This window comes from Ruditapes philippinarum, unplaced genomic scaffold (genome assembly GCF_026571515.1).
Source record: "Ruditapes philippinarum isolate M1 unplaced genomic scaffold, ASM2657151v2 ctg6315_1_1_1_1, whole genome shotgun sequence".
NCBI lineage: Eukaryota > Metazoa > Mollusca > Bivalvia > Venerida > Veneridae > Ruditapes > Ruditapes philippinarum.
Genome location: NW_026854605.1, coordinates 159,012 through 183,098, shown reverse-complemented (window position 1 = coordinate 183,098; position 24,087 = coordinate 159,012). Strand labels below are relative to the sequence as shown.

The 24,087-nt window shown below is 32.1% G+C and overlaps 1 protein-coding gene across 1 annotated transcript; it reads right to left on the bottom strand.

The window, feature by feature from the left end:
* Nucleotides 1-10,507: 10,507 nt before the first annotated feature.
* On the bottom strand, nt 10,508-16,675 carry LOC132740566 (uncharacterized). The gene is made up of 7 exons (XM_060728487.1): nt 16,667-16,675; nt 16,175-16,249; nt 15,473-15,590; nt 14,980-15,009; nt 14,640-14,681; nt 14,172-14,273; nt 10,508-10,629 (listed from the first exon to the last, which is right to left on the bottom strand). The coding sequence occupies exons 1-7, from the start codon at nt 16,673-16,675 to the stop codon at nt 10,508-10,510; spliced, it is 498 nt and encodes a 165-aa protein (XP_060584470.1).
* Nucleotides 16,676-24,087: the final 7,412 nt, after the last annotated feature.

Here is a 24,087-nt window from a genome sequence, read left to right as displayed (position 1 = left end):
GTCATTTAGAATGGAAGTTGAACATATACATATGTACATGGCGTCATTAGAATAAGAACAAAGCTCTTGAGCACAGTTTCTAACACCGAATTCTCTGACAAGGTGACCAAACTATATTTCTTATGGTGTCTGATTAGCGACATATCGCAAAATACGTAAAAACGAAACCAAGATACAACAGAGTCAAACATTGCCGTATCTTCACGTTTACCCATTTTCGATGGGAAAACAAATGCAAAAGGACAACAAAATAAGGGTGACGATAAAATGAATCGTGACTTTGCATTACCTTTGCTGTACTATAAACGTATTCGTGGCGTAAATGGAAAGTGTGCGACTTTGTCGTGCTTTTGCTCGTTTCGTGTTGTTACATCTTTAATTATTGCATTTCTCGCATTTTCGCGTAGGCCACATCTATAGCAACGAATCAAGCTTAAATGTGATAACATACAATTTGTAAAAAAAAAAATATTATATTAAATCATTGTAGTTTCAGCAAATTAACCAAAAAACATGATATACAAAATCAACAAGGAAAGGCGGCGTTCAATGAACGCAGCCCCGACACGATCCAGCAAACAGAGCAAATGTCAAGGAGCCCAGGAGGACCGTTAAACAAAAACAGAACAGGGCACAAGGAAGAACATAGGCAGGCCAATTACAAAAATCATACATAAGAAGAAACAATCAGTAACTGATGAGGAACTCAAAGAAAACAAATACATGATTGATTAATATGCCCATAAAGTCAACAGGGACAAGGGAAAGGGACAAGACCAGAGGAAGGGGGGAAGGGGAGGTAAATAAAAGAAATAAAAACTAGGGGCAAAGGAAATGATACCTACCTTAGACGAAAAAACAACAAGGGACACAAAAGTGTCACCAAAACAGTATGAAACAACAAAGACATACATCTGAGGAATACAAAGGGGCGCTGCCTTGGAACAGTCAGCAGTATAAATACTACTGGGAAGTTAAAACCGGTTAATGGTGCACAAAAGACAGTGTAAATAAAATGAATCCCCGTCAAGTGAAATTCTAACAATTGTCATGGTTACAAAATGTGAAATAAGTAAAACGTCGAAATGCTCAGTAAAAACATACAAAAGAAAATCCAATGACCATAACAAAAGTACTCAATGTCTTAAAGGAAGACAGATCAACAAGAAGATCACCCACAAGGGCCCGACGAAGCAAGACAGAAGACGAACATTAAGGCAATTCAGGCCCAAAGGGCTTTAAGAACTATCCATCATAGAGTTTTCCCACTTGGTCCGTCAGATGTAATCAAAAGAGGAAAGCGTAGCGTCCAACTGTAAATGGGTTGAACACTAAGAATGCGGTATGTCTTAAAATAGTAGGGTCATGACCCCTTTTAATAAAACGTTTAACAATTTTAGTAAAGACAAAAGAAAAATTACAATGACCTAAGATCTTACGAAGTTTGTAAACAACATCCCCGTAAAAATCAGGCTGGCCAAGCTCTTGTCGCAGAAGTGATTTTAGAACCCTATTGAATTTTGAAATTAAATCAAAGTTACGATTGTAAAATTTTGTAAAATATTTACTTAATTTATAATAGCGGTAGCCCTGTTTGAGTAGCTTACCACCATTATTTAACACGCACCTGCTTAATTTGTCACCATTTTTCCGCGCTGTGGCAAATGACTATGCGAAAAAGAGCATCTGTAAAAAAAGTAAAAATGAAGCAACAAATAACCATGTGAAAACATGCCACATCTATTCTTTGTGCCGTATTATTTTGCTTTTCTGTCTTAATAATTCGAACACATGAAGATACAATAAAGTCAATGACATGATACTAATAAACCACCATAATTTAACTATCAGCATTGCTTTTCGAACTAATTACGCCATTTTCACACAGGCCGGCGTATCTGACCTAGTTATTGATAGGATTGTAACTGTGTTTATTATTAAAAATTTCAGTAAGATAAAGCGGCCTATATATTTTCAATATACACACGTCATTACTGTTAAAGTAATTGTTTAGATGAAGGTTATGTACTACAAATAAAACAACAACAAAAACACCCATGGTACCTTTGATTCTTTAAAATCACCCTTGTTTATTGGCCTCATCATTAGCTGTTTGAGAACGTTTAGCAAATGAAAAATTTGTTGAGAGTAGTGAAGACGATAAGGAAATAACAGTTTCCTTTTGATAGAGTCGTAGTGTCGCTAGTGTCATTATACCAGTCAAAGCGTAAATGGGGAGTGCACATTGTAAACTCCAAAATTCCGTAATTGTGTTGATTTTTTTGCTAAGTGTCCAACGTACATTTATTATTATATAAATATCGCCCGGATTGTATAGGTATCGTTCAATTTGAAAAAGAGTACGGCAGTCTTTTGACGATTTAGTCAGTTCTTTTTATAGTTAATTTGAACTTTTTCATTATCAATAACCGGTGTTGGTCAATGACAATTACAAAAGTAAATCTCGTGAAATATTTTACTAATTCAATTTGACAGCGAAAAAAAGGAGCATAAATCCATATACAAATCCAAAACTAAACGGGTTCTATGGAACGTAAGAAATGTTAATTTTATCATTGTTTCTCATGCTATAGAATTAACCAAACCATTTTAATATCATTGCTCTCCCTTTCCTGTATTTGTCTGCAGATTTGTGGTAATCCACGTCCGTTTAAACAAGAAACGAAATGGTAGGTGCCTCGTTTTAGTTAATTGTTCTTCCCCTTGTTGATCTGTGCCTTGTTGATCTATACCATTTTGATGCTAAAATGAATGCACATTACATGACATACCTTAAACATTTGGTTATTAAGCTCCGCCTACTTTATGTAATGACCAACTCATCATAATGATATGAACACTCTTAGAAATAAACTACAAACTACTGGAATTAACATATCGTAGTCCCTGCATCCACGATACAATCCAATAATTATAAAACAACCCTATAACGAATATAATATGATTAATGGCTTAATTATTTAGGTTCCAAACTGCAGACAATTAGAAAAAATCCCTATATCTTCCATTAATTCTACATTTCAGTATCAGGTCATAATCAAATATTTCAATTTTGGCGACAGAACATGACATGTTATGTGTTGATAACATTATAAATCAAATTAAGTTTTCACGAGCCGAATATTCTGTATAAACACTAATTTTCTAACTGTTTTAATTTTTACACTCATATGAAAATATTTTTCTTTAAATTGAAAAATGAAAGACATGGTCGGTGTCAACATAATGGGAGTTGATTTATTTTTTCTATCGAATAAGATTTATATTAATTCAAATATTTGCTAGGAATATTATCATCGTAAGATAATTTTTAAAAGTCATTTGGAGCAATCTTTAAGATGACAACGTCTTTCATTATATTTATTGCCATGAGTGTTGGCTGTGGAACAATTTTTCCTTGGCTGAACAAACCGTACCCTGCATATGACGCTACAAGGTTTTGTAATATGGCATCCAATTTGATATGGATAATAAATGCATTTGTACCATTTATTTCACAACGAATATATCAGGAGAATGACTGCCTTGATGTTACTTAATCTAGAGAAAGATTAAGTAATACAAACAAGAACCGATTTCAAAGATATGGAGGCTGAGTAGCACCGCCTGACTTAAAATTGAAATATTCTCAGTTGGAAAACTAGCATGTAATTATACAGTTAACACTATTTTTAAGTGTTTTTATCTTTTCTTTCTCAAATCCATATATACATTGTAACAACAAACTCTGATCATTATCTACATCCAAAAACAAACACATATCATTTATCAACCACTTATACGAAAAATCTTTTCACGTATACGTCTTTTATACGAAACAATACTAGACACCTGGCGAGCCCAAACTCTAAACAACTTATGATCAAACAAAACAATAAAATAGCCACAAAAATGAAGAACACAAAATGAATATTTTTGCAACTCTAAGATACATTTTAAACCACAAACATTCAACCAACAATATTAGCTTCATAAAATCTAATCAGCATCAGAAAACAACTTAAACTAAAGCACCCAATATTTACAGGTAGCATCAAAAACAAAGCATCAACTAAGACAAAATTGCTCCATTCAACTCAACCATTTACAACCAATGAACCCTGATCAATTAAACTCCCCACAATTAAATTCAACGAACTTCATCAAATCAACAAAACTCCCTTCAAAAAACAACAATTTTCTTTTCTCTAAAAAAATGACTGCTACATACTATAAGTGTGCCTTCCCTTACTGATGTAACTTTTCTCCAAAACTTCGCATAATTTTGCTATTTTGACATTTAATGTGTAGTAACCAGCAAACAGGTTTTAAATAAACTGTTCTTAGAGTATTGTACTAGATGTAGCACAAAGTTAAATGTTTGTGTGCACATCAAAGACGCACGCCCAAATGATGCTGAAACAGTCACATCAGCATTTAAAAATCCTTCTCTTTTACAGATCTGAATATTCCAACACATCTATGTTTTTCTCAATGATTCTTGGTATGTTGCTCGTCTGTTGCATATCTTTGTGAAAGGTAGAACCTAAACATTAAAATTCATATAGTAATGCCATGTCTGATCTTGAATTCTAAAAGTTTGTCTGTTGCCAAAGATTTGAAACGTTCTGGGCATAAAATTGGATAAAGTAAAATTGAATGATATACTTGAAATAATTCAAGAAAATATTTGCCGAGAATTGGCATTTATTATTTGGTATGAATTGCATAATGTTTCGAATGATTTCTAGGACGACCTGTTTTGCAGTTAAGATCTCTCCTTACTGGCTGCTTTGCCCGTAAACGGTGCAGCAGGAGTTAGGCGTACTTTTCTTAACGGCTTGAGAGGAAAACCACTCTCTGATATCGCGTGTTTTAGCTTTTGTACTTGTCATTTAATGATTCGACAATTAGATATTTGATCAAAGTTGTCCTGTTCACTTCGCCGTCACGGAGATATAAGCTAGCATACGGAGCATCATATTAAATTTGGCGAAAATTTAAGGCAAAGCCGAACTTCAACAGAGGCGGAGCAAATGAAGTGAGTGACACTGCCTCAGTCGTTACCTCTCAACGGTTAAGTTTTATAGACTGGCTCATTGGCACGTCATTTATTATGAAGATAAAATTAGATAATGATAAAAAGAATATGATATTTAAACATGGCACTTTCACTTCAGTTTATTGTTTATTCTAATGCATTAAAGCTCTGTGACATGTTGTACATCAGAAAAACTATTTTTATTAGAAAATTTGAAAACAGTTTGACTTTGTTAAAAAAAAAACAACAAAAAAACAAAAAAAAATCAAGTCTAAAATTTTCCCCATTGCTATATGGAAAAATGCATATCTACTAGACGCCGCGTGCACTCGGCGTCTAATTAACTCATTGTAAAAATGTCAACAGTAAAACTGTATATGATTATTCTGACAGAATCATGCATTTGTCCGCTTGTCCGATCGATCGTTATATACCAGATTTTATAATCTTATTTACTTTTAGTTCCAGCGCTTCTTTTTCGTCAAATAAAAAGTCGAAAAGATTAAATTCCGCCAATATTTTCCCCTTTTACTATATTCTTAAGTTTTTATTTAGATTATAAACCTTCGAAAGAAGGCTAAAGACTAAGTTGGTGAGACGGTCATCAGAAAATAAATATCTTAAACCTGCGGCGTTGCTCCGTTAGAGCTCCTGGAGCTGAATAAACCGTTTAATCATTTTCTCCAAACTCCTCACACTGATTACCTCCCTTGGCAGAATTGTAATCACTGCCTTCACAGACGTCACATGATGATGAAAGTCACATGACGTAACGTCGAAATTCAAATGTAAATATCGACAGTTACATAGAAAATATAGCGTCATTTTTCTTTTTCTGTTTTATTTTTAACTTTTTGTACCTACGTCCGTTATATTTTATCAAAAAATAATCAAAAGTATACAAAATAATGAAAAATAAATTAAAAAGCTAAAAAATATAAATATCCAAATATTGATATTTCAATGTTTGTGATGGCAGAGATCTCTGTACTGATAAGGGGAGATCACTGCGTATGAGATTGCATTTTCTCATGAGCGTCCATTACAAAAAAAAATCAAGGCTTGTTTGAAATACACTTTGTTGAACAAAGAATACTTCATAAGAAATTAATTTGTCTATGTAGAGGATCAGTGGAGAACTCACGGCTTATTGATAATAATATCAATAATTGCAAACACAAAAAAAACAACACAAAAAATATAATGAAACTTAAATAAGTGAGCAAAGATTAAAACAATTGAAGTATGAAGTTTATATATGTAATCATAAAGAAAATACATATTTGAGGGACAAACAGAAGGATTGCAATGTTCAGTTATTTAGTTATGTGGACAATCTTTAGAATTGCAGGTTGAGGTTTCAGTTCTTAAACCAAAGCAAAAGTTTCCGCCATGTTGTGGTGTTGGATTGTTGCAGTCTCTTGTACGACTTTGACTTCCAGTTCCACACGTGACAGAGCACGCGTTCCATGTGTGCCAATGGCTCCAATTTCCATCTACTAAAAATATAAAAGGGAAAACATATTTTGTCCGTTTGAATGTGAATTTGAAGTATACATATATTGTATGTTTTATACGCATCTCATGATTTTTATCTATTTAATGCTATCTATATAACGAAATAATTCAGAGCAATTTTGTTACAGTTTTTTACTGATAAATGATACAGAATTTGTTTAAATACAAACATAGCAGAAGTCAATTTGTAAGACATTTGGCTTCACTTATTAAAACATGTATTGTAATACTCCAAGCAGAGTTGTCGTTCGTTCCTGATAAAAAAACTAATGAAATAATAACCCACACTGAAGGTGATTTATAAAGTAAAACCATAGAAACAAAACACAAATATGTTTGAATTGGCATAACACGTGGATACAATAATTTAATCACTATTATTCGGAAATTGCAAAAATCTCGTATCAAGTTTGACAAAAAAATTGTTTATAAAAAATAATGTCATACCAGCCTTATCGGGCATCGTACTTATAACTTGAGTCTCGAAATCTGAAAAAAGATTAATATTTAGAAAATATATAATGCCAAACTGTGATTTTATCGCTCAATAACGCCACTGTTTGGAGTTCGGATGCGAGGAATTATATCTCGAGAGCGTCGGAGTTTTTAGTGGTTGCGTCACATGTATAATGATTAGGTCACATATCTAAATATAGAACAGTGATTTTATTGCATAATAACACACATAATAATGGATTTTCTATATAAAATAGTCGAAAATGCAAATAATCACACTATTCTATTATGAGCCGATGTGGGTTATTACAAATTCTAACACGATCCGCATTTTTAACTATTGAACATAAGTTGACGATCTATCTTTACAATGTAATGCAACCATTAAAAATTTGACGCGCTTAAAAAAATGTGGAAACAAATTAGACACAATTTTGCTTGATATCTGGTAGGCATTTTTTAAAAGTCGAAACAAATGTCTAAAGCAATGTTTATCGCGTTATAAAATCACTTTTTATTTATTTTATTTAGCGCAACAATTTCTGTTGGGTATATTTCATTTCTTAAACAGTTTCAGTTTATTTCTAGTAATATAGGCCTCAGGGCCAAAATACAAAGTACAACAATACAATCAAACAGTAGAGTGATAAATTGCAAATACATTTGTCACTAGATGTAATGCATTGAATTTGTAAATAATTATACTGTATTTAGCTCTTCCTTTCTTACATTCATTGCATAATATATATATTTAGCAATAGATATTGCTCCATTTGTTATTGTTGATGACATTAGAGAATACAATAAATGGTGGGAATAGTGATGTAACTATGTATCTTTAAAATAGACAGTTCTGATATTGTTATATAGTGAACATTTAAAGAAAAAAGAATATTCAACCTCAATTACATAAATATTTGTCTTTAGGCAATGAAAACAATATCTTTAATATCTATCTATTCCAATATGACTACCTTTCTCTATCATGAACAGCGAATATTAGAAAAAGCTCATCTATACTTATACGTTAAATCTAAACTTAAATATCGTTCAACATTAAGTAAAGTCTTTAAGTTTTTGTAATGTAATGCTTTTGGAGAAGAATCAACAACATTTTGCCAGTTTTGTGAATAACAATCAAATAAGCGTTGCTTAAACATTTTAATGAAATTATGAAATTTAAGTCACCACCGACGTCATGAGAGATCCATACATATCCAAAACCAAATTGAAAAAGCATATCTTTAATGTTGCCAGCCCATGTTTTCCGTCCAGATTCGTGTAGTCGTTTTAACATCAAACAACAATGTTTAGGGTACCTATGATCTCCCATGCGTGTCAATTTTAACCAGTTTTTATACAATTTGTATAACAGCAGAAACTATAACCTACTGTATTGACATATCCAATTATACGAAATGATTCTTCCATTTACCAGAGCATCGCAATCAACGTCGTTCCATTTTCCATCTCTAGCCACGATCATAACAACACAATCTCTCTGGTCATGATAGGGGTCAACATTTCGCCCGGGAGCCCAATTAGTATAATTCACTTTAACACCTACGAACAATGTAAACATGAATGGTGATACTGGTGGCGAAGGAAGAAAACAACTCTTTTAATGATAATGGCCCTTAATGGCTGATCTTAAGATATTAAAGAAATCATTACAAATTTTGTCGTCCCTAATAATAGCAACACTACTTCATAATGCAAAATTTGATTAAATGTTTGACTTTTCAACAGCAATAAAAGATGCTCCTTTAAATTCTTCTTAGCTTACTTTTTGTCTTCTGGTCCAACTAATTTTACTGCTTAGGAACGAACTATACAACATGTATTTAATTTTATTAAAGAATTCCACTAAAAAATTCAAATATATTCAGATATATTGTTATCAAATTTAGTATAAAGCAAGCTTTAAAGAAAACCTCAGGTGGGATTGCATTTGGACCCCCTTGGGACAAGGTCACTGTAACTAAAAATAGAAACATTGTTTCAGAACAATAACTAGAGGAAGAAGTGAGGTATTGTCATAAAACTTTGTATAAATCTAGCTTATATGAAGACCCATGTTGAGATTGCTTTTGGACCTCCTGGGATCAAGGTTACAGTTACTAAAATAGAAAACTGGTTTTCGGACAATAACTAGAAACGGAAATTACATATTGTGATCAAATTATGTATATAGCAAGTTTACAAGAGTACACAGAGTGAGATTGTTTTGGACGCCTTCGGTTCAAGGTCAATGTCACTTCACTACAAATAGATTTTTTTGAACAGTAACTGGAGTTATGAATGATGTATTGTCATCAAATTAAGTATATAGCAAGCTTATTAGACGTAAGCTGGGATTGCTATTTGACCCCCTTGTTCAAAGTTGAGGTCACCGTTAATAAAATTAGAAAAATGGTTTCTGGACCATAACTAAAACAAGGAAGTAGATATGTAATTGTAATACATCTATATAACTTGATATATAGCAAGCTTATATGAAGACCCATGTTGGTGTGCATTTGAACCCCTTCGGGTCAATGTCACTATTACTGAAAATAGAAAATTGATTTTCGGACAATTACTCTAGAGTTATAAATGAGATATTGTTATAAAATTTGGTATAAGGCAAGCTGATAAGGAGACCCCAGGTGGGCTGCATTTAAAGCCCACAGGGTCAAGAGTTAAGGTCACCGTTACTAAAATTAGAAAAAAAAATTCCTGACAATAAAAACAGTTAGCAATGAGATAGTGTTATCAAACTTGGAACATAGCAAGCTTATAGAAAGACCATGGTTGGTATTGCGTTTGGACCCCATGTGATTAACGTCTGTTACTAAAAAGTAGAAAAATGGTTTCCGGACAATAACTAGAGATAAGAATGAGAAATTGTAATTAAACTTGGTATATAGCAATTTTTTATGAAAGCCCTGTTTCGATAACTTTTGAGCCCCCTAGGGTCAAGATCAAGGACACTGTTACTAACAATAAAAATGTTTTCTTAAAGAGACGCTTTGATTGTAAGAATTATTGGTATACAGATGAAACATCATAAATTATAGGTAGACTTCAAATATTGCTTCAGACCACTTATTTTTCAAGAAGGCAAGGTTGCCGGTGGGGGTATGAATCACCTTTAGTGATATCTTTGGTTGAAATTAGCTTATATATGAATCACATACTTAACACATACTATCACACTAACATACCTTACAGTGATAGCATACAAATTGATATATCAGTTAACAAAGAGACATAGTTCTATAATATATAAAGAGATATCATGGTTATATGTACGCAAGTTGCCTGAGGATACTACCATTACACATGTATTTTATGTAAAAAAAGTTACCGGTGTCCCAATTAAAGTGTCCTTCGTTCACCCGATCATCTAGTCCAAGCCATAGTTTTGTTATAACATAACCTTTTGAAATAAGATTCGAAATAAAAGCTTGTTCCCCAGCGTTTGTTATGGACAACATATGTCCTCCTTTCCTATGACAGTCTGTTCATCCAGCTACCGGCGTATGGAACGAACTCATAACATTTGTCTCCATACACGTGAATATACTGTGTCGGTACTCGTTGTGTCAAGTGAGATGGGCAAATAGAGCGCACTAAAAGAAGAAAGAATTCCTTCGTCATTTATTGAACTTTGAATATACATGTATCTGATATGTCTGTGTAAAGCCATCGTCGGATATCAACAATTGATAAACGTGCAGCGTAACAGTTAAAATGAATCAATTTGCGACAATATATACAGCAACAGGTGCGTACAAATCGACCAATGAAATAACTTTTTCTCCAACAGCGAGGGTAAACAACTATCAGAAACAAAATGGAAGCGCCCACGATGACAACATGTTTCACGTGCCTTGCCAATATAAAAGACAAAAACTTTCACCAATTCAATTCCGCTACAAGCAAATACCACTATAGCAATATGTTTCTAGAATTTACGTTTCACCGAACTTCGTATAGAGCGAGGGTCTTGATTGGCTTTAATCGCCTCATGAAATCGTGAGACAACTAATGAAATAATTGTCTTGGACACACCTCTTATCAACTGGATATCGGCAAAAAATCCTTCGGCTGATAAATGGTTATGGTTTGGCCATGGGTATCCGACGATGGTCTAATACCAACAAATAACTTTTTCCTAATGGTTGTGTTCACTGCATTATCTAAAAGTGTTTTTACGTAAAGAACTTTGCAAAGGAATCTGTTTCATATAAATATAAAGTTGATCTCCAGAATGTCCAATAATGGCGATTTTTCTAATGCATGTTTATTCAGCAACATGGACGAACTTTTTAATGACCAAATATTCTCGTTTGCTTATTTAAGCATTATGTTTACGCCACTTGATTACTCATATTTTTTTTGGAAGTTTGTTTCATTGTGTGTGTTTTTTGTTGTTGTTTTTTGTGAAGGGGAGGGGGTAAAACCCTCAGCGAATCTTTCAATACTTAGCGCAGGCTTAAATATAAAATCAGAGAATAATAAAATCAAAGAATGCAGTACAGGTAGTTGACATATTTGCATTGCTTTATAGAATGATTTGTACATATCTTTGAAATGTATCAAAATATATGATTTTGCTGCAGTTCAATAATTCGTAACTACATGGCATGCCATCAGTTCTCAGTTAAAGTTATTTTCAGAAAGTGATAAGTGCAATAAAATAGAAAAAAACAGAATCCCTAAAGGAAGCCAAACACGACAAAATTGAAAATCTTGCCGACTCGGTTTGATTGAGTCTGTTCATGGACTGTACCTGAAAGTGCATGTTACCGTCCACGCCCTTAGAACCGGCTTAAGCAGAATTCAACATTTAAACACGAAAATGGTGAAGTTTTGAATATAGAAACATCCGCAGATATGTTTATACGGCGGTTATCATGGAACCTTCAATGTGACAAAGTAGTGTCATGATAAGCGGCATATGGTCCCAAGTAAAAGAATGTGTGTTCCCTAAATAAGAAAACAATTGGCGGAGCTAAATAAAATAGAATTTGGAAAGGGGATCTGAGGTTTTGAAGTCTGCATATCACAGACAAGACGTCAAAAGACAAATTTAAAAAGTAGGCAACATATCCAAAGGATGACTATACAGTATTCAAGTAAGAATACTGGAACCGCCCAAGTTGAAAAGTTGAAAAAGGTTGAATAGAAGAAACTAAAAATCTCATGTTCAACGATCTTCAAGGATCGAAAATATAATCATAGATTAAATGTACGGGAGACTTTTTACAGCCGCCACACGGCACATATAAAAGCTGCATGAACCTGTTTCATAATCAAGGTTTGAAGGTTAAATATATTTTGATAAGAATAATCAAGCATAAAATACAATTTCCATCACGTTATAGTTTGACTATTTAATGTAAGTATCTTTTCTCAGATAACATTACCTACTAGTATTTCGGTTTTATTGATTTTCCTGTTGTGTGGGCTTGTGTGGGCTTGGATTACAGAGAGTTGTGTTCACAACATTTCACATGAATATCATTCTTTGCACCAGTCAAGTTAATACACACTTGACATTGAGTTCAATAAAACTTAATTGGACTTCTACTCATTCAATATCCTTTATATATAATAACAAGAGGGCCAAGATGGACCAAGATCGCTCACCTGACCCATCGAACATATCCGAACAATTACCTAGACAAGCATTCTGACCAAGTTTCATGACATGTGAGTCAAAACTGTGACCACTAGAGTGTTAACAAGGATTTTCAATATTTGATCAGTGTGACCTTGTTTTTGATCCCAGGTGACCCATATTCAAACTAGATCTATAAATCATCAAAACAAATTTTCAAACTAATTTCCAGGATATTTGGATCAAAACAGTAGCCATTAGAGTGTTAACAAGATTTTTCTATTTTTAGCTCCTGCGACCTAGTTTTTCATCCGAGATGACCCATGTTCGAACTCATCCGAGCAATTACATAGACAAGCATCCGCACCAAGTTTGATGACAAATCATCAAAACAAATTTCAGACTAATTTCCAGGATATTTATATCAAAACAGTAGCCATTAGAGTGTGAACATGGTTTTTCTATTTCTAGCTCCTGTGACCTATTTTTTCATCCTAGATAACGCATGTTTGAACTCATCCGAGCAATCACCTAGATAAGCATCCTGACCAAGTTTGATGATAATTGAGTCAAAAATGTGACCACTAGAGTGTTAACAATGTTTTTCTATTTTTCAGCTCCTGTGACCTAGTTTTTCATTCCAGATAGCCCATGTTCGAACTCACCCGAGCTATTGCCATGATAAGCATTCTGACAAAGTTTGATGATGATTGAGGCAAAATGTGACCGCTAGAGTATTAACGAACAAGTGTTGACGGTGAGCTCAAAATAAAAAAAATGACATGCTAAAATATGTACTTTGTTTTGAAGGTCAAAATATGATAAATAAGATCAACAAGGAAAGGCGGTGCTCAACGAACGCAACCACCACACGACCCAGCAACAAGAACCAGCCGCAAGGAGCCCAGGAGGATCCCAAATAAAAACAGGACAGGGCGTAAGGGAGAGCACTCACAGGCTTATCACTAAAATGATACATAAAAAATAATAGTAACCAACAAGGAAATCAAAATAAAAGGAAACAAATAAATGACCGACCAATAGGCCCACTAAGCAAAAAAACACCAACGACTTATCCAGAAAATATATATAACCAATATATGCAATTTAAATTAATGTAAATTTCACAAATATGTGGTTATATTCTCCAATGTCTTGAGAGATTAAACTCCTCTTTAGCAAGAAGCTAGCTGTTTATATTTTGCAATACATACATTGTACTTTTTTATACTTGCCATTGTATCTGTAGAAATTAAAATACAGGAAGACTTCGAAAAGTCAAATTAAAAGTTAATCATTATTTGAAATATTCGAAGTTTATTGTTGTTTCTTAAAGGCTCATTGGTATTTTGTCTTTCATACAAAATATTACATTGCTATAACTTAAATGGCCAAAAGCAAAAGAAAACCAACAATTTAATAAAACGATCCTTTTTGATAGAAAAGAAATAACATTTTAAGGCTTGATGTACGTTTTACAGGAGAAATTATATTGATTTATACAATTAATATACAATGTATCACAAACAAAAGATAAAGATTTCTTACTAGTATTAGTTGTCGGTATGGGGTTGGACGTTTTGGTGGTAGCCTGTAGTGTCGTTGTTGTCATTGTTGTTGGAGCAGGAACAGCTTGAACACAACATGATCCTGTATATTTAAAAACCACGATTTATTCAAATGTAAATTAACGCCGATTTGAGTTAAACCTTAAACCATTGCATGATGATGTATGCTTTATGAATGAAGAATAAAATAGAAAGTGGACTGTGTCGATAGCATAAAATTGAAAAGGACAAAAGGACAAAGGAAGAAATGCAATAGTGTTGCAACTATTGGATATTCAGTTTTACGAACTGATGCTACATAGAGTTAAAAATTCATTTAAGGTTAATTGTATCGAAAGTATTTAATAATTTCTTTAAAAAATCATGCAAGTAAAAGCTGTTCATATTTTAAAAATAATAATAATGTGCTTTCAATTTAAGCTTAATTACTTTATAAAACACTACTTACTTGTAGAAGGCGGTGGCAATGGAGGTTTTGTTGTTGGTCGTACTTTGTTGACATAAATATAGAAAACTCATATTTATATATACAACTTTAATTTCAAGCATAACAAAGACCGTGCATAAACGTATGGTATTTGTGATGTTCGAACGACTTAAAAGTTTATCCCATCTTAGGGTACCATCTTATCATTTCAATAAATCAATTATTAAATTAAGCAATACAAATCCTACTTCCATTCATTAGCTACTCTCAAGTCAATTTACTTATCGTTGTTTAATTAAATCATAATAGAAGTCTGTGAAACAATGATTACTGTATATAAAAAATAAAGAAACATATTTACTTATTCCTTCTGGACATTTGAAATCATGCTCTGTAAATATAATTATAGAATTCGTTCTTTCAAATCGTTTGCAAATATTGGTTTTAAATAAAAGAAATGCATTTGTATAATGAATAAATAACATCCTAGATTTCTAATAAAAAGAAAGATACTACACTTTTGAAAAATAAATTTTCATTGGACAACAGGAGGTATAAAGGAATTGTGGATTAAAATTAATTTGTTAAATACATTTTGTCTGGTTATGATATATTTATTAACAGCTTTCGGATTGATAATAAAATACCATCGTTCATATTGTGTCGACATTGAGTTCTTACATCAGTTCGGGTTATTTTCAGAAAAGAGTTATATATACATGTACAATTAACATGAACCTGCTCCGAAATCACAGTTTTTAAACTAAACGCCTTTTATGATAATAATTAAGCATAAAATACGTCCGACATGTTATAATTTGACGATTAAAACGTCTTATTTTAGAAAGCATTACCTATTACGGTTTTATTGATTTTTCTGTTGTATGGACTAGGATTACAGAGGGTTGTGTCACAACATTTCACGTTTTTGTCTTTCTGCTCACCAGTCAAATTTACGTATACTTGACATTGCTAAGAAATTCAAATCAAAAGCATGATAAGATCTTACTGGCACGAAAATCATGTCATTTTAAACATATTGTTCTATACATTGCATTGCTCATAGAAATAAACAAAAACAATACATATTGCTTTATAAAATACGGATGCATATTTTTGTCAACATTGAAACACTACTATCACGTTAATATATTTACTTACTAGTTATCTGGTAAATAAGTTTTTTTCCCTGTTAACTGACGGATTCAATGTAAGTTTCTAACTTGCAAAGTGCCCACAAATGCCAACACTTATAACACATGTGTTAGTTTACCAGTCAATTAAGTTTCTGATCATTATCTGTATAACAAGATGTTTTTTTTAGTATCTAGATAATACACGTACATATTAAATAGATGTATTTCGCCTTTTGTGGGCAAATTTTAGTGGTTTAGTGAAGTTGATCTTGGTGTATAGTTCTACTAATGTCAGTAGAATATTTTGAGCTCGTTTTATTTCACAGACCGTTGTAAATAAGCGATGAAATAATTGTCATATATTTTTTATTTGTAATGAGGTGATATTATGATTAAACTTATAATAAACTCAATATTTACCGCTCTCTTGAATTTGCATCCGAGTTCATATGCACCAGGTATATGTGAACGGGGATGAGTTGTGACAGAGCATGCCTATCATTGCAAATAAACTTTGATAAGCAGGTGTAATATTGTTATAAAATATGCACATCTTTTTTATTAACTCAAGAACCTGATTTTTTCAAATGATATTGATATTCTATAGATAATTATATTTTCCTTTGACCTTTAACTTTGACCTTTGACCTACTGAACTTTTTCAAGCGCAGGCGTGACACTCAGTTATATAAAAGGTAGCATTTAAATTAAGTAGTATTGTACATATTCCCTTTATGCATGTAGATGATACTTCGGACACAAATCTCTCTTGGCCTTGCATACAGATAGAGACAAGGGTTATGTGTGTAATGTTCAGTCTCATACTGGTAAACGGTTGTGTTAAAATCGCTCAATTCATGATAATTATTTGAATGGTGCAAACATTCTTTCTACTTTTATCTGACACATTACCTCTGTCATTTTAATTCGGAAAATATCATGCGGATGAAATCTAGACATTTTAAAATATCTAGTGGCCTGACCTTAAATTTGTGATGAAACCCTTAACCTTGTGATTGTGAACATTTGTGACATAATTCCTAAATCAACCAGGTTTAAATGCTTTGTACACACAGTATAACACTTTCATCTGATTTTAACGCCTTAAAATGACATCGCTCCTGTTGTACTTTTCATTTGTTTTATTTTTTTTTTCTTACAAGCATCTGACTATTACGCAAAATATGCTTTGGACATATTAGTATCTCCAGTGAACAGTTATAGTATGGACCTGGATTATGCGTGTACCACTTGGGCTACTGAGTGAAAACATGTCTTAAAGAAAACCTCTTACATATATTTTTTATATATTAATCTGACATTTGACCTGTATGTGGGAAATTGACCTTGGCTTCATAGACCTGAGTTTTACGCGGTTCATTCAGCAAACATTTGTATCAAGAAATATTTTTTAAAAAACCTTCAATGCATGTAGAGGTTTTGCTCCGGACAATCGTTTTTCTTTGAGGTTTTAGTAAAATCTTGATCTTTGACCGATAGACCCGGTTTACTCGCAGGAGTGATCGTGAACATTGATATTAACTAATACTTTGATATCTTCAAACATGTAGAAGTTACCGTCTAGACAAATTGGACGCCTCCCGCCAGTCAAGGGCATTCCCATAAAACAACATGATTTTAAACGGGCAAATAAAAGATTAAATTATTAAAAAGAAATAAGAAATCACATTTACAAACTGTATCAGACAACATAACAAAACTAATTAAAACATTTAAACTATGACAGGTCAATTAAATGAATACAAAGCCAATATGCACCAAAGACAATGACGGGTATAGAATAAAAATAAGACAAAACATTGGCAAACAATAAAGGTCATTGTAAGACAAGAATTGCCAAACAAAAAAGGTCAATGTCAGACAAGACTTTAACAAAAACAAGGTAAAAGTAAGAAAATAAATTGGAAAGCTTAAAGATTAAAGGTAAGACTTGTAATTTGAGAACATTTATGGTCAAAGTAAGTAAGTTTAGATATTGGCAGACATATAAGATCGAAGTAACTCAAGACATTTTTGCCATTAAAGTAAGACAAAACATTGGTAAATGATAAAGGTCAAAGTAAGACAAGACGCTGCCAAACAAAAAGGTCAAAGTAACACATGACGTTACCAAACAAAAATGGACAAGGAAAGACAAGACGTTGCTAAACAAAAAGGTAAAAAAAACACAAGACGTTGACAAACAAAAATAGACAAAGTAAGACAAGACGTTGACGTTGATAAAAAAGAGGTCAAAGTAAGAAAGGACATTAACAAACATCAAGATCAAAGTAACACAAGACAGTGAAAAAAATAAAGGTAAGACATTGACATTTAAAAAGATATAATGTCAAAGTATGAGTAGACATTGGCAAAGACATGTATATAAAATTGGGGGAAATATTAAGATTAAGACATTTACGGCATAAAAAGTCAAAGTAAATCAAGTCATTGACAAATAAGGTGACATGACATGGAAAAAATGATTATATTTCACGATACAAATAAGGCAATACATTAAAATACCTCAATTGTAATAGTATGTCAATTTAAATTGGCAAACATGCAAGGTCGAAGTAAGAAAAAGACATTTTCAAACATACATATTCAAAAAAGAAATACCAGATATTGGCATTAAGATGAGGTCAAAAAGTAAGACAAAAATGCAAATGTACAAGGTAAAGGTCAGGATATCGACAAACATACAAAGTGAGTGTCAGAATATACAAGGTCAGAAAGAAAGATATGCCATTGACAAACATACAAGCTAGAGTAGATCAAGACAATGACAATTATACACAGTCAAAAATAAACACCGGACATAGGCAATAATACGAGATCAAAAAGAAAGACATGGCATACGTACAAGGTAAAAGTAAGTAAGGACATTTACATTACAAACATACAAAGTCAATGTAAGACAAGACAATGAAAACATATAAGGTCAGAAAGAAAGATAAACTATTGGCAAAATACAAGCTTAAGTAAGACAAGGCATTGATACACATTCAATGTCTAATAAGACAATGCATTGATTAACATTCAGGATCGAACATTATCCAAGATATTGGCAGATTTACAAAGTCAAAAAATAATATAAAGCATTGTCAATGTTAGACAATCATTTCTGGCATACAATGAAGAAGTAAGGCAAACGATTGACATGCATTCAAGGTCTAAGTAGTATACGGCATACAAACATACCAGATTGTAATAAGGTATAAGGCATTGGTAAGCATACAAGGTAAAAGTACGGCAAGAGATTTATAAACATACAAGGTTACTGTAAGACAATAAATTTACAAAGATGAAAAAGCATGTTTTATAAGGCATTGACAAACTTACAAGATAAAATTGAAATAGCAAACAGTATTAAACAATAAAAGCCAAAGTGTGACATTAAATGGTCAAACACTGAATGTCAAAATAAAGTCATTATAAATAACAAATAAAGAAGTCAAAATTATAGGTACAAAACGTAGCCAATTATAAGAGTAAACGTCAAAATAGAACATGAATAATTTAAGCATGCCAGTCCTTTTCTGCATACAAAAATATTTGTACAGTCTTACTTTATCTTAGAACTGCTTTTCCGTCTTACAAAAACTTGCTATTTTTAGACTTAATGCAATTTATACTCATCAAATGCACTAGCTAAAAATAAATTAAATACAGTACTTACTTATGAAATTAACGCACAAGCTTTTAATAAATTTTATAAACTATATATTTATAAACTTAACTCACTACCTACTTATAAAATTTATCTACTACATATTTATATAAAACATGCACTAGCTAATAATAAACTAAATGCATTCACTACCTACATAAATACTTAACGCAATTAATCTTTTATTGCAGTTTAAGAGTTAAGACGTGCGGTTAAATTAGTTAAATTAGGAGGAAAGATTCGACACTCGAGGATTCGCATTGTACTGTACAGGTCGTATTGACCACCCACCCATCCCTTTAACCGTTGTCAGTCTTAGACAATATGTTCTGACTTTAAATAGCCATTATTTTATTTAGTTACATCAAGATAAGCCAAATGTTATAATATATAACTGTAGTCATTAAGCACGTTTTTAACTTTACTGGCAGTAAAGCTTTTGGTTGTTGTTATCCGTAGATATCAACATGTTAATAATCAAGATAATAGTTTATTTTACAGGCTGTGAGTTACTTCAGAGGTTCATCTTCCGAGGACATAAAGTGTTATATTTTGTATTGGCGTGTATTAAATGATATTGAAACAATGCAAAAGCCTTCATCATAAGTCAGTGTTGTTGCTTATTTTGTCCCAGACTAAAGGTCTTATAACTCTTATTAGGTGCTAAATGATTTATTTTCGTTTTTAAAGCGAAGCGAATTAGAAAATAATTATAAATAAACTTTACACACTAGTTACTAATAAACTTAACGCACTATATAGCTTATAATATTCTAAATGCAACAACTATCAATAAACTTAACACTATTTAATAGACTTCTTAGCTATAAACTTAACGTTCATGCTATTAATAAACTTACATATAGTGTCAGATCACAATCTTCAGTTGTTGTACATTGTGGTCCTCCTTCATAAACCTCTTCACATTTAAAACATTGCGTCACGTTGTTCGCTGGTTCTGAAATATTTATACCAATACCAACAGAACGTTTAAGTATGTTTGTTGTTTCTTGTTTTCGCTTGTTATCCCCAGTCCACCCTCTCCCGCATGTACTAACTGTCACACCTAACCGACGTGCATTGATATACCGAAAATGCAATACGAAATTTGCAATGGTCGTGGCATTTTATTCCACGATGTCTGGCTTGAACGATTTTGAACCGTCTATACAATGACTATGACTATGTCGAAAAGCCCTATTATTTCTCCAAACATTGCCTGATAGCGCTTTTAAACCCAAACGTAACATTAGCTTAAACCTCTTTAACAAATCTATGCACTGTTAAATTTCCACTATATAAAGCAGAAAATGCGATTTCACTGAAAGGACATTGAGAAAGTGACGTGAGTAACGTAACTCCTTTGTTTTGTGTATATATTTACTTACGTTTATAACCGCATCCTTCCGCATTGCAGCTATCCTCGAAGCAGCATTCGGAACACAGCGTTAGGTCATTGTCTACCCGTTTCTTCTTTGAACTTGCGTCACCGTATGCGTTTTTATTACATAATTGTAATTTGCAATACTGAAATAAAATTCCATATTTGATATCAAATTTTAAGTTATATATTTTGTTAATGAGATCTTAATAGAAATTGTTTTTGGGGTCTTGTTAAGTTATATATGGACTTTTGTTTTCTATAATTACATGTGTCAGTAGAACAACCTAGATATCACATTTTCAAGAACGAATTGGAACCTAGTCTTTCAAAGAGTTAATTATGTTAAAATATGGTTATTGAACAGATTTATTTTATACTTTCATGTTTTCATACCATACATCCTTCTTTAATATAAAGTCATGACATCAGCAACGTCATTCCGAATTACAAGACGTATTATGTGCAACAGATGGAGTAAATTGTGTTACGATATATAATAAAACAATGTGTCTTACTATTTTTATACGAGATAACTTAGTCAACAATATGCCTTACTTCCAAATCCTTACATCCAGTATTGTAATACGGTTTGAAATCAACTGGAGACAGTATTTTTTCTATGTAGCAAGTCTGTAAATGTAAGCAAAATCAAAGCACTGTAGGCACTGATTTTTTTTTGAGTCACTAGAAAAACAAACTTTTACTAGTAAAAGATCAATCCTGACTTTTTTCTATCGATATGATGACTATAAAGTATAGAAACAAAATTTCATATAAGCTATGATAAGAATGGCCACTAAATATACAAAATACAAACACGAATTTGCAAAATTATTCTAGACCTTCCAATGAGAAAACAATCAGAAAATTTATACAAAAGATTAAAAATATTGCCTTTCAAGAAAAGATGTATTTTTCACAGCGGTGTCCAAGTATATAAAGCATTGAATAATATGTCCCCTCAATATATCCGAGACTTACTTACCATATCTAATAATCAAAAGTATAATCTAAGATCGATATCTCACGGAAATTTAATTTCGTCTTACAAACCACGTACTAATTATTTTAATGACACATTCCAATTTAATGCCATGGTTATTTGGAATTCCATACCACTGACTATAAGAAGAAAAACAAAATTGCCAATATTTAAGAAATGTTTCAAGAAATACTTATTTAATCAAATTTAGCACGGTCCGTATGTCTTATATATACAGGATACGCTCTTTATATTCATACATGTGTTTTTGTTTTGTTTTTTTTTTTATTATTATGTTTTCTAATAATGGGTGTCTGTCTTAGTTTCAAGTTTTTTGACTGTGTTAATTTTGTAAGTTAATTTTACTTTTTAAATTGCAGATTAAAATGATGCACTGATGGAAGTATTATGTTTAATGATAAATAAAATGAATTGTATGAATGTTCAGTATATGTGTTAATATATGTTAAAATTGTGATAACCATTTAATCATTTCTTTTTACATGTTATATTTTCTTTGATTGATATGTGTTCTTTTGTGTGTGTGTTTTTATTTTTATTTTAGAAGGCCGCATTGTAAATAAGATGTTGCAATCTGTATATGTCTTAATGTGTTACCTTCGGTAAATAAAGTTATTATTATTATTTTATTATTTATTATAAAATCTTAAGTTTTCAGTCAATTTTACGTGATAACCCTTTGAATTTCTTTTACCATAGAAATGAGAAACACTTACAAGAACATAAGGAGTAAACATAATGATGCATATTGGGCATAAGAGAATCTATATTATTAAACATGATATTTTTGATATAATATTTACCTGGTTGGTATTACACACCATGGCTTTTTTGCAGTTACTTAAGTCAGCGGCATTGTCACAGCTTAAGCATGTGATACAATCGGCAACTTGAAAATAAAAAGAACCGTCTATGTAGGGAAATGTTTTGTAGATTACTTGTTCCTTTATCTCTAAATGTTTAAAGTTTGTTTACTAAATTCGTCAAATTTGTAAATTTTATACATATACACATGTTAAGCTTAAATGGGGTAATATCTTTCGAAACGTGTCAAAGCAATGCCTCTTTTGTGTTACAAAAACTAATGAGTTCAAACTAAACAGGCCTAACTGCAAAAACGTTCTTCAATAACCAGAGACTTTATTTGTTTCCAGGCTGGGAAGATATAAAAATCGAGGACGAGATCTGTATTTACTCATACATAGTACGTAAAGTATAGGTCTACATCATGGGTCTAAGCGGGATAACATTCAAGCGTCTCCGAAGTATTTCAACATGGAGAAAAAATAATAAAAAGAGATTTTGAAAATGGTTGATTGGTTTCCGAGGGGCGAACGAGTCTTTCAGTGTGGATATTATCTGACCGCCACACAGATAATACTTATCGCATATTTTGTATGAAAAATACATTCAGCTTCATTAATTATGATAATAGAAATATTGAGCAGATATATGTTTTAAATATTTTATCATAAAATTATTTATGTATGAAGAAAATAAATAATTATTTATATTAAAAATTGTTAAGACATTATGTTTAGGTTACTTACAATAAAAGAGCCATAATTTCAAACGATATGCTTTGACACCTCAAAATCAAATTAATTACAATCTGCTTAAAATCAGCTCCTAATTAAGCTTCGCTTAAGGAGCTGATGGGCATAAAGAGAAAATCACCTATACTACTCGTGACCTTTCAAACAGCCAATCTTATTTTAACAGACTGAGTAGGTGATTTTCATGGCGTTAACTGCCCCTGTTTGATTGAAGTTGAATCCACTCAAACAATTGTTTAATTTTTTTTCTTAAAGAAAATGTCATTGTTAGAGAATGTTACCTTTTGTGTTTAGTACAATAAATCCAAACAGGATATAGCCTAAAAAAAAACCAAAATGCAAACATTCATATTCATTGCACATTTACAATATTTTCTGATCAGATATTGATCAGTAATTAGCGGATGTTTTCGTTCATGACCCACTAAAACAAAATTCAAATCTAATTATGAAAATTGTGTGTTATTTAAGACTATCAGCAGATATAATGTTATGCAGGTTGATGGACAAGATTTTATCTCACGATTTCCAGGGAGTATCTTGGATGTTAGAGTTTTACATTATTTTTTTATCTTTCACATCGACACTGTAATGGTCACATTGTGACTTTTCAGCTTTAGTGGAAGAGTAAGACCTCAAGGGCCACTCCCTGATTTATTAAAGGCACGAGCAACACCTGAGTAGAACAAACTAGCTTCCTTATATGACAGAACCCAA